The 13,020-nt window shown below is 39.5% G+C and overlaps 1 protein-coding gene across 1 annotated transcript in view; it reads left to right on the top strand.

Annotated features, from left to right (window-relative positions):
- The window catches only part of hipk3b (homeodomain interacting protein kinase 3b), a 44,586-nt gene that overhangs the window by 6,138 nt on the left and 25,428 nt on the right, over positions 1–13,020 (top strand). Inside the window, exon 2 of the mRNA XM_023282938.3 lies at positions 5,743–7,078. Within this exon, the coding sequence (XP_023138706.2) occupies positions 5,743–7,078 (1,336 nt within the window). The remainder of the gene's footprint in view (positions 1–5,742; positions 7,079–13,020) is intronic.

Genomic DNA, 13,020 nt, shown 5'->3' with positions numbered 1-13,020 from the left:
ACCTTACCATTATTTCGGCACTTTTGTTTTGTCAGTCAGTACCGTTTGTTCACCGTGGACAGGTGTCTAGTGTTTATTTTCTTTTCAATTGAATTTTGAGTTGTCCAGGGTCAAAAGTTCAACTGTGAGCAATTACTTACCAGCTCAAGCCGGCTGGAATGGTTCTGCAGCTTTGAAGGATGTAATGCAATGCCACAGGAGGAGCCTCATGGCTGACTAGGGGAGTATCTGGCTTCACATGGTAATAATAGCAGCAGCTGCCATTTTTGCCTTTTGAAACAACAAAGGCTGTCTACTTCACATCCCTGTGTTAGACTTTTCCACTCCCCTGATATAGCGATTATATTTTTGTAGCAAGACATATTAACTCAGGTTAGATTTTATTTAAAATTTAGTTTTTGGTGTTGTATTACACTGAACTGGTGCTGAAATCTAGACGTCTCGATTGTTAAGTTAGTGAGACCTGACCAAGTGTGGACTCCCGTCAAGGGATTCTGGCAATTAAGATCTCAATTCCTCAGGCATAGACTTGAAATCCACAATATACATGTTGTATTTCAGGTGTAAGTCAAGAAAAAATATGTGGATTACTGGCATTCTTCAATATGGAATTTGGCTCACGTAAATTACAAGAACAAGAGTTCATGTAACAGCATATCTCAAATTTTCTTCTCTACCAACAATCTCAGACAAGCACATACTTGAAAACAGCGCAATTCAGTGAGTCTTTATATGAAATGGCTCTACTACAGGCTGTGTCCTGCCATGTATTAGACTTTTTATTGTTAATTGCATGGTTATTAAGCAAACAACAGAATCCCTCAATTTACTCTGTAGTAAACCCCTCACAAATGCCCCTTTGTGTGATTTATTATAATGTATTCCACTTCTTTGTATGATTTAGAAATCTAGAGGTTAAAAATAGTAGGTTTGAAACACGAGTAACACTTTGATCATGGTGTACAACTATGTTGGAAAGTGAATGGCTTCTAAGGTGACAGACAGAATGTGCTGTTAGAGTGACGTCTGTCAACAGAGTCTGCACTTGGACTGTCTTGCAGTTGGTTTGGGTGTGTCTCATGTAACTTTGACCTTCTGGTTGCTGCATTTGCCTGGGACCTTATGCTATTTGCAGAAACTCCCTGCGGGAATGTACACTCAATCTGCAGCAATTATTGTGCATAAACCCAGGTGAATTGTGCTCTTGTCTGTGTCTGTGTCACCATTAGTGTATGATACTATGGTGAGCACTGTGGACAAAGCTACAGTATTCACATGGGAAGGCCGTTCTAGAGGATAAAAGCAGGAAAACGTGAATGTTACAATGTGTTACTTAACTTTAAGTGTTACTGTCACGCCTTTGTACAGCATGTGCGATGTTTTCCACTAGTTTTTAATTCTTCTCTTCTTTGACACTGGTAATTGTTCGTATGTTTTAGAAGAAGGCGGACAGAAAAAAAGGCTGCACTGGGGATTTCAGGGATCAACTAGCTAATGAGTCAAACTGGGATTTGTAAACACATTTTCAAAACAATAAGTGAATCAAAAAATTAAGCTATAGTTGCTAAATGTTGTATTAAGAATTCTCATTTAAGTGTTTGCCAGTGCTGCTTGTGTTTTTAGAGGTGAGGTTAATTTGTTGCAGTAAATAAATGGTCATTGTGATAAAAAAAAAGGGCGGTTTAGGTGAGTCGGTTGTAGAGCTAATCACAGCCTAGACTAACAAGTTCTTCAATGTGGAAATTAGCTTACAACATACAGCGGTGTACTGTGAAATTTCCATTATCCTTTTAACACCTTTTTTTTTTTTGTGTGAAATGACTCTGTACAAAGGGCAGTAAACAGAAAACCCTGAATCAGATTAATATTGAAAGTGAGCAGCCTTTGCCTTTAAACCAGTAATGGTTTTTCATGATATTTGAGTAGTAGGTCATTTCAAGCCTCTCAGGGAAATTGCCACAGTTGATCTGTGGATTCAAGCAGTCTAAATGTCTTCTGTTTTTTTTAACATTTTTTGTAATCCCAAAGTGACTTCATGATGTTACGATCAGAGTTCTGTGGGGGCCATATCATTTTTGCAGGACCCCTTGTTCTGCCTGTGGCTGAAGATTTTTCTTCATGCCTCTGGCTGAATGTTTGGACTTTTCTTACTGCAGAGCCATTTTAATACCAATTACATGTTTCGCTGATGATGTTACATGATTGATAAGAACCTAAACATCTACAGTGCTTTAAAGTTGTTTTACAAGCAACTTCCATACACTTGAACTTGTTAGTCTCATCTGTCATAGCAGCTTCATGTTCTGGAAAATTATTTCTTGAAAAGAGTGGGAACCCTGGTTTGGATACTCATTTGTTTCTTCAAAGTTGGTGTCTTAAACGTCCATTTAGGAATGCCAAAGTTGTATTCCTTCAAATTCTACGCATAATGGCTCTTGTGAATAATAGTAGGTCATTGCAGGAATCTAAATTACAGGAAATGCACCATAAACATAAGTGCATTAACATGTTAGCCATTAACAATTAGACAAATCCAAGCACAAACTGACCAGGAGGTGGGTGACTGTCAATTTCAGAGCTATCGCATCATCAAAGACAGGCAGGATTTTCAGTCACCCACTTATTTATTGAAGAGTCTAACTTGCATGTCCTCAGGATGTGGAAATGAATGAATGAAATCAGCACCACTAAGTACTTCTGAAATGTGTGAAGAATAAAATGATAGTGTTTGTTTGACTCTTATCCTTGACCTGTTTCAGTCTTGCTTGGCATAATTTAAGTATTTCTAACAGAGAAGTAGGAATGGGGAATGGATAAGTTGTCATTTTCTGTATAGAAAAAATATGCCTACACAGGCTCTCTGCTTTTTAGTCTCTAAATCTGAATAGTGTTGAAATAGTGTGTTGAGTGTGGGAATTAAAATGAATGACGAGAGATTGTTTGTAATAATTAATTTCATTTAGATTTTCTTGCTCATATTAAAAAAGAAAAGATGGCACACATTCCCACCTGTATCAACTGCATGGAGGTTGATCTTGTCTCCAGCATGGGTGTTTACATTTCTGAGGACCTCTCTTGGACCCTAAACACTTCAACCCTAATCAAGAAGCCTCACCAGCATCTCTTCTTTGTGAGAGGACTCAACAAGGTCCATCTGTCTTCTCAGTTTCTGAAGAGCTTCTATCTCTTTACTAATGAGAGCTTTCTAGCCAACTGCATCTCAGTATGGTATGGCAACTGTTCTGTTTTCGACCAGAAAGCTCTGAAGGTGGTGAAAACTGCCCAGCACATCTTTAGTTGTTCACTGTCTCACGCAAATAATGTCTGCAGAGGGTGCGCAGTCACTGTGAGGGACACCTCTCACCTGGGTCGCAGACTTTCGGTCCTACGCCCCGCTGGGAGGCACTACAGGAGTCTATGTTCTTGGCAAGCAGGTTTAGGAACAACTTTTTCCCTTTAGCTGTCACCTTGCTAAGCTCTGCGCCACCTTGATAAGCCCCCCAGCACCCAGTCTCAAACACTAGAACTGTTCACAGCCTCACTGGCTGTTGATTCCCTGTCAGTTACTCATATTATTGCCCAACACTTCCCTGCCCTATATATGCACCAACATACCAAAACAGATCTGTACCATTGTCTGTCCTGAATGCATATTTATACTGTTGTCTTCACTGTACGTATCTGACTTATTGTATATACAAATATTCACATAAAGCTGGTTATTCTATATATCATAACTACTCATATGTCTCATTTTTACACCTGCGCTACATTTACAACTACACTAAAAACAGTAATTGCTACTGTTGCTGCTGCACATGATGTATGTTCATTTCATTTTGTGCACATTGTTAATATTTAGAATATGTCAATGTATTCATAAAGGCCCTTTAATTTATATTTCTATATTTACTCTGCACTACTGCTTCCTGAATTCCGAGTTGGAATGCCAATCTCCACTTCACTCCACTTGGCTTCACTCTCAGTATCTGCACTCTGTGCAATGACAATAAAGTTTAATCTAGAGTGTCAAATATGTGGCATTCCTGGATTTTACCCCCATATTATGTAGAAAGATGTTTGATCATATTGCCAGTTTTTGCACCTGTACTTGAAATAATAATTTTACTGACATTGCAGCTGGAACTTCTTTAATGAAAAGTAGACACACTTTGAACCATTTATTCCTCTCCACTGCAAGTTGATTTTGTTGCATGGTTCCAGCAGTGTAGACAGCAATAGCAGTTTGATGTCATTCTTTTGCAAATCCCAACTGTCAGGAAGACATGCTGGCACTGATAACAGGAGCTGATAAGCTCTGAGGCATGCAATTCTGATGTACTGGATAGTGTGGAACTGGTTATAAACTGGAACTGGCTCTAGATCCCCATCCCCACAGAGAAGATGGTAAACAGTGGCACCAAACAGTAACAGAGGGCATGATTGTGCAAAGAGCTGTCAAGAGAATAGGTTGACCTTATCATGCTGCTTAGAATAGAGTCAAAGGGATAACTCCCAGCGCTAGTGTTATCACAAAACAAGTACGTGTTCCGTCAGGATATTTATTTTAGGAGGCTCTTTAGGGGCACTAACAGCCTAAACCTGACTCAGTTAAGTGTCCTTTTAGTTGTTCAAAAACAATTATTTGAATAAGGTATGGAAATAACACTGAAGAATGAAACTTGTCTTTGTAAGGCTGGCTTTTCAAAACACCACACTTAAAACATTGATTAGTATTTGTTCATTTCATTTTTTAGGTAAACGTTATTCTGTAAATCTAACCTTTAATAAATATTGTAAACCTCTGGAGTGTACCAGTTTGTACCTCACTGAATATGGCTGATAATGAAAGTAGATCATAAGCTCCAACATGGCAGTGGCTGATAAGGTCACTGTGCCAGTTTTGAATATGTTTTTTTAAAGATTACCAAGATCCTGAGAGAAGTTAGTTTGCTTCAGTACTCTTGTTTTTATTACACATAATGTAGTTTCAAAATATTTCAGCAACACGTGATTAAGTTCATGAGCATGAAGTGGTTTATCTTCCCTTAAAGATGCTCACACACATGCTTATGATGGAGGAAGAGGCTAGAATACACCATCTTAGGTAATTGGACACGTGGGCCTGATGATGCTTTGTGACTTTACTTCTCTCTGTTTGTCTGTCTCTCATTCTCTCTCCTCTCGATTGGTTGCCTAGAGACCTGCAGTAGGATGCATGGAAATGGCAGGGAAAGGTCAGGCAAACCTTTGAGAAGTTAGTCATCTGCTATGTGGAGGTGTTGGTGGGACTGCAGTGGATAGGGTAGAATGGTGAAGGTGTTTTAACACTCCACCACAATGTGCTCTCTTTCTCTGATCCATTGGACATATACATTGACTGCGATAAGTAGATGGGCGTTAATAGGGCACTACTACTGTGACATCATCAACTAGGAGTAGCTAAAACAACACAATGGGCATGGTGTTATCTACATGTTTTTTGAGCTGCTCGTAACTTAAACTTAGCCCTCACCTTGAGCAAACAAAGACAGGTAAATTCTCTGGGAGATTTAGGTGATCCTTGATTTTTTTGGACTTCATAACAGCAAGATTGTTCTTTTCTTGCACAATATGTTGTAACAATTGCTATTTTTTTTTCAAAGTGGCACCATTCTTTGTAACATGCTAAATTGTTGTTTTATTTTATTTTTTTTTTTTACTGTTGTTCTAAATACCTATTGCTTTATTCTTTCTCTGCAGGTATGGCCTCACAAGTCTTGGTCTACCCACCACACATTTATCAAACCCAGACAAGTGCCTTTAGCAGTGTGAAGAAACTCAAAGTTGAGCCCAGCAGCTGTGTGTACCATGAGAGGGCACACCCGCGGACTTATCTGAACAGCAGAACCCTTGGCATTGTGCACCCAACAAAACAAGCCCACTCGTTTGTGAACCGAGACTTGGCAGTGGGCCTGAAAGTACGTGGAGGACAAGAGTACCCAGTGCAGACAGTGGTGGTGCGTGGCGTACAGAGACAACAGCCCGGTAAAAGAGGAGGAGGAGGAGGAGGAGGAGGAGGAGGAGGACCACCACCAGGCCCACTTGTGGCCCAGCAGCAACAGGAGGCAGGGGTTGTCCACTCACAGGGCAAGGGGCAGCAGCAGCAGACAGACATAGCAAGTGGGAGCAGCAGTGGAGCAACAGGGGCAGGAGGAGGGGGAAGGGGAGAGGGCTGCAGTGGAGGAGGTGAGGGAGGCAGAGAGGAGGAGGCTGACAGAGAAGAGAAGTGTGGAGTTTTGAACTCAGCTGACAGCTCTCAGCGATGTGGGCTGAAACGTAAAAGTGAGGAGCTGGATAACCGAGGGAGCACCATGCAGATTGTGGAGGAACTGTCAATGTTGCCTGCCATGTTGCAAACGAATGCGGGGAACGCAGCCGTAACAGCGCCTGCGGCTGTAGGGGCTGGAGGAGGCCCCTCTAAACAGGGTGTAGGGCATGGGGGTGTGGGTGCAGCAGGAGGGACGGGAGGAGGGGATGGGGACTATCAGGTAGTACAACATGAAGTCCTGTGTTCCATGAAGAATACTTATGAAGTGCTGGATTTCTTGGGACGTGGCACATTCGGCCAGGTAGTAAAGTGCTGGAAGAGGGGCACAGGTGAGGTAGTGGCTGTGAAGATCCTGAAGAACCACCCTTCATATGCACGGCAGGGTCAAATTGAAGTTGGTATCCTTGCTCGTCTGAGTGGGGAAAATGCAGATGAGCACAACCTGGTGCGAGCCTTTGAATGCTTCCAGCACCGCAGCCACACCTGCCTGGTATTTGAGATGCTTGAGCAGAACCTGTACGATTTCCTGAAGCAGAATAAGTTCAGCCCGCTGCCCCTGAAAGTGATCAGACCTGTGCTACAGCAGGTAGCTACAGCTCTGAAAAAGCTGAAGAGCATGGGTCTGATTCATGCAGACCTCAAGCCAGAGAACATAATGCTAGTGGATCCAGTGAGGCAACCCTACAGGGTGAAGGTGATAGACTTTGGCTCAGCCAGTCACGTGTCCAAAGCAGTGTGTTCCACGTACCTCCAGTCTCGGTACTATAGGTGAGTACAACAAATAATGAAGAAGTTTTGACAATTTTTAACAAAGCAGGTTTGAGCTCAGTGTATTTAAAACTGATTTCAGTCTCTGTTGGTTCTGGACTGCCATAGTTAGTTTAAAAATGTCCTTCCTCTAGCAAAACAAGGAAATGTCTCCCATACTGCACAACATCCTGCATTTTTAGGGACCACATACCACAGACTCTGAAAAAATGTTACCCTGCAGTGTTTACAAACGGACCACAGGCTAAACACTCATGGCCCTGCTGCCTTTGAATGATAATTGTGTTCTGAGAAAAAAACAACTTTAAAACAATAAATAAAATAAAAAAAAAAATCTTGATTGGCTTTGTGAACATTTCTTTTATTCATTGCAAAGCAGAACTGCTTTGGCCTTGTAAGTTGAGGATTTACAAAGATTATATGGTGATTTTTAAAACAGGAAAATAGACAAATATTTGAAGACTGATACTAATATATAATGTGTACATTTAGATTAAATCAAGAAAGGCTGGGACATAAATGACTGAATGCTATGTCGGGCCCAAATACTGTACACTGTTACGCCATCTCAGGCATGACGTGACAGTAGATATAAATTATGTTTAGGTTAGAAGGACGCGGGATACTGATGGTCTTGTACATGGACTAGGAAAACCAGCAGGACAAATTACTTTTGGCATTATGTTATAAATGCTTTAGTGTGATTAGAAAATCAGACCTGAAATGATATCAACTGTTACGCAAGTCAGAGGTGACCCAGTTCACTGTTTGTTTTGTACCTTTCTGTAGTTTACATAGAACATTTGAGATGATAAGATAGAAAGTAAGACATTTTGTACTAATAGTCTCTCAGATGTCAGTGATTTACATAAGCTTTTGTACATATGCATGCACGTATGCTGATGTTGATGTCATAAAGAGCAATTTTTTTGTGGTACATTAAATAGATGTGGAGATGCGCTTTGCTGGCACAAGGAGGTTGCAAAGCCACTATTTCCATATATTGTGACATAGTCCTATTGCTGTGTCATACAAGTAAATCCCAGCAGCGAGAATTTTTATTTCATCCCAGTAACATATACATGGCAAACAAATGACATAACTAATGGTTCAAATGGAATGCATTATGACGTCAAAAATTTTCCCAGCATACATACAGTTCTGTGCAGCACTGCGCTATTTTTCACTGTGTCCTCAGCTGTGGGTCATTCCAGTGACCTACTGTTGTGAGGACACAGTGAAAATGTTCTAGCTATGCAATTCAAGCCTGTATTTGTAGACACAAACAAATTATCTTTTAATATATACTAATCCTATGTGAGGGTGTTACATACAGTGATTTACATTACGGTGGAGAGCATACGTCATACACGTGTTTGTTTGGGATGGTTGTATGTGTTGCTAAAAGCTTCCACAGTAAAGACGTGGAGAAAAAAAGCACTGATGGCATAGATTCATACCAGCAGGCAGTGTTTGCCATAACAGGAAAACATCCTTTGTTCTTTCTACCATAGCAAGCAGCTACCATAGCAGTGGCTCTTTCACACTGATGACATCCTATAGTGATCCTATAGTGAAGACGTTAGCAGGATGTCATCACTGCATCAGCTTGAAGCTGTAAAGTTATTGTAGTTTGCGGTTTTTCCTATGCCAAAAGATACAATGATATTTTTCTGTTCTTAGCTAGTTGGCCTGATGATGCTCATGTTACAATAGCCACGTTTACATGCAATTTTTTAATTCGGAATTATTAATTCGGAATTAACTCATTCGGAATTAAAATTTTGTGCTTCGCGTTTACATGGAAATATTAATTCCGAATTAAGGTTTACATGGACCGCACGCTTATCCCCTTCCTTAATTCCGCTTTAACGCTTGGGCGTTGGAAAGGATTCTGATTGGACAGGGAGTGGACATGACGTATCCCTGTTTACCGGAAGAAAACAAACTCCATTTGCCGTGGCATTTCTTTTCCCCAACAACATGGAGGAACAACTAATAAGCACGCTTTTCGCTTTGCTTTTTATTGTCGTTTTGAAACAGCAACTCGACAATGGCGTACTACTTCTGTTGCGTCACTTGAGAAGGAGAAGAGAGAATACCAGAGAAGGGACGCAGAAGACCAAGCTGTGTACGTCGCTACGTCATCGCTACGTGAGGAGCCAAGCATGCGCAGAATGACCGGAATTAACTAAAGCAGAATTAACTGTATACACGAATAGAACGTACACAGGAATTAGTTTATTCGGAATTAAATTTATTCGGAATTAACTTTTTAATTCGGAATTAAGTGTTTACAAGGAGATTTTAAAGCGGAACTAACTTTAATTCCGAATTAAAGAGGAATTAAAGGTCTCATGTAAACATGACCAATGAGATGAAATGTGATAATTTTGAAATATGAAGTCAGTGATATTGTCTTCATCATGATTTTCTGCCTACATTGCCAGAATATCTGACCAAGTGGAGATCTACTCAGACAGACAGATCAAGACAATTTTCTGCTATGGGTTGTTAGGGCTTCAAACATGGTTTCACAGTCAAGGGAGAATGGAGTGGGATTTGTGAGCCACATTCAGTACTACCTTTTACGATCAACGGAATTTCCATGGCATTTGAAGAATTCTCAGGCAGCGCAGCGGTATGCTTTGCAGGAAATTAATACTGTCAGTAAAAAGAGATGCAAAAAGACTAGCGTGTTTTTTTTTCTTAATTTTTTTTTTACACCTGTCTCTATCAGTATTTATTGTAGATTGTTTCACTGTATAAAATGAGAAGGCCGTACTTTCTTTGACCCCTTCCTTGGGTTACAGTTTTATGGGAGCAGTGGAAAAATACTTGACAATTACATAGTTATTGCAATTTCTTTTCATCCCACACATTCATCAAGCTTTTTTGTGAATGCTATTGTGTTGTTTTAAAAACACTTTATTTCAGGAAGTTACTCAAAATAGAACTGTCATATTTTGCTGTACTTTTGTGAGGGAGGAAGTGAACTGTGCAGCTGCTACTCTGTTTGTTAGCTCTGTCAGCCTCAAGCTTTGGTGGCCAGCAGTTTCTCATGAAACTTCCATGATGTTTTATTTTAATACAACATACATGAATACCACTGCTGACCCTAGAGTCTTGAATGGCATTAAAAATCTGTCTGGGTGCACATTATTTTTCATCAATGTTAACTTATATGGTGCCAGAAAAATTTATTCGGTACAATGTGTATTTTTACTCTTTTTTTGCATGTTTATCTAGTCCACACACAAAATGACTTTCAGTACTGGATAAACGTTCTACTACATTAAAGTGCAATATTGGTTAACTGTTCTGATGTACTCTGCAGGCTTTAACTGCAGCTACTGCCAGTCCTTGGTTCTTGGGGGTTCTCACTGCCTTTAGTCTGATCTTTAGCTGGCCAATGCAAAGCGAGATAAGATGATTGATTTGGCCGATCAGGGATGTTTCATGTCTTCATTCTGAAAAGCTCATTTGTTATTTTGCTGTGTGTTCAGGATTGTTGTCCTGCTGAATGATGAAATGTCGGCCAATGAGTTTTGATACGTTTGGCTGAATTTGAGCACTTAGAATGCTGCTGTTTCCAGCTGCATTCCTCCTGTTGTGCAAATTCCAGCCATACAAGCCCAAACCATGTCAGAGCTGTCACCATGTTTGACAGGCGAAGGAGGTATGTCTCAGGTCTTAAACTTTTCCTCTTTTACTTGACACTTTCTTCTTGCCATCATTTTGATGGAGGTTGACTTGTCTCATCAGTTCATATATCTTTTTTTTCTACATCTCTACTGGTTTCTTTTTGTATGCTGCTACAAACTGCAATCTGGGTCTCTGCTTTTTAATGCTTGTCAGGGCTTTGCATCTTGTGGTGAGTCATCTGAGGTCATGGTCATGAAGTCTTGACATGGAAATATACTGACTTGCTGTGCAGTCATAAAGGGTTTTTTCTTCAGAGCCTTCTTCTTGTCATTTTGTAGTTTTCCTGTGTACATTTGTTTACTGTTATTGATATTTCTATGATAGATTTTTGCTTTTTTGAGCCTCATTGTTAACTTAATTGTTTTCATGGTCATGCTAAACTTGCTTTTTGTTCATTTTCACAGACCAGTCCATGCCAGTCTAAACAGCAGCGCTCAAATCTCAATCACCTCAGAACTGTGTGTACATACACTTGCACAAATGTTTGAACAACAGCTGACCAAGAGAAATTAAGGAGTAAAGTGTCAGTTACTTTTGAACCTCAGCAATTTGGGTACTGTGTGTTAAAAGGGCTACATCTCGCACACAGTTCTTTTAATATTGATTTAGACCTACTCAAATTAAAGTAGAGACTTGTCACTTTAATGTACTGTACATTTTATTTTAAATTATATGAGCTGAGGTATGTGAAAAAAATTGAACTTTCAGTGTGTCCTCTGTTAAATACTTAGCCCAGTTATTTGTGCAGTAATTCTTATTACAGAACAAACAAAAAAGTCCATTTTCTTTGATTTCATCATGCACTAACTGAATGATTTTTATCATTTTGATTTATGTTTGATTTGATTCACATGTCAAGACCAAGTTGTTGTGATGAAGAAGAAAAACCAATGAAATGAAAAATTGTTTGTGAAAATGTCCCTCTGTAGTTTGTACCCCTTCTGAGACAGTAGTATGCAAAGCATACTGCCAGGAACAGCGTTGCTGAGGCTGAGAGTGGAGGGTTGCTTAAAATAGCTCATGGGACGCTGGCCACGCTGGCCAGTGTGCTTTGACTTCTATAGATGGTGAAACACATAGGCAGCCAGAATGAAATAAGGACAGCTTGAAATACTAGAGAGCTCTGACTTACTCATTCAAGGTCAAATAGCTCAACAACGTCAGCTGTTTTTATTATTTATGTCAATATGCATTTGTGTTTGTTTGGTTTGTCAGTGGATACCTTGAATCTATCACCCACTCTGACCAATAATTTTGACAGATACACCATCCGCTTCCACAATTTACAAGCACTTGGCTAGTGGCCACTTGTAATTTGCCACCCTAGTTTGCACAGTCAGCTGAGCTGGAGGTCTCACAGCTCCAATGTAAAAATAAGCTTTCTTTAATCTTATGGTTTAATATTTATTAATCAGGAAATATTAAAGGGTGTGTTTGTTTTTATTATTATTATTATTTTTTTTTTTTTTTTTTTATATTTATACTCTAATTATCTATTTTGACATCTGTGCATGCCATTTTTTTTTATCAGTTAGAATTATGCTCATCTTTCTGCCAGTTGCCTTGAACACATTTTCTGCCAGATAATATTTTTCAAAAACATATTGCCTTACAAATCGTATTGTTTGTTCATGTCTTTTAGTGGAACACAGATAGTTAATTTAATAGCAGCTAAAATATATCTTCTTCCAGATTTGTCATAATATACAACTCTAAAACATTACAAACATGTAGAAATGATTTAAATTTTAAATTTGATGGAAATGAGATATATTACAAATATTCACGGTAGACCAATACCTCTATGAAACCATAGGCTGTGGGTAATTCTCCTATCCACACATGGAATATTTGAACGAAGGCTGCTAGATTAAGTTTTCCCTGAAAAGTAGGTCTGCAAGCAAGTAATTCCCCAGGCAGTCTTAGAAACTTGTTTTGCGTATGTGGAAACTTGTGGGCACACAAGCATCCCCTCTTTTATGAACTGGGTAGTTCTCTAGGCCAGTGGATAATGAGTGTTCCAAGTGTTCACAAAGCTGAAGTAGCTTGCACTGACTTGCAGTCTTTAACTGAGCAGATCCTTAAGTTATGCATCAAGGCTAGTTATCATGGTACTGTATTAGTGGCATCTTGCATTTTATTAACAAGTTATAAGCATTTAATTTTAAGCCCACTTTGATTATATGTATTTCTATTCATTTTTGTCACATTACACATTCTTCCTAATGTAATATTGG

This window comes from Amphiprion ocellaris, chromosome 1 (assembly GCF_022539595.1).
Source record: "Amphiprion ocellaris isolate individual 3 ecotype Okinawa chromosome 1, ASM2253959v1, whole genome shotgun sequence".
Taxonomy (NCBI): domain Eukaryota; kingdom Metazoa; phylum Chordata; class Actinopteri; family Pomacentridae; genus Amphiprion; species Amphiprion ocellaris.
The sequence above is the reverse complement of the archived record's forward strand: the minus strand, read 5'-3'. Positions and strand labels throughout refer to the sequence as shown.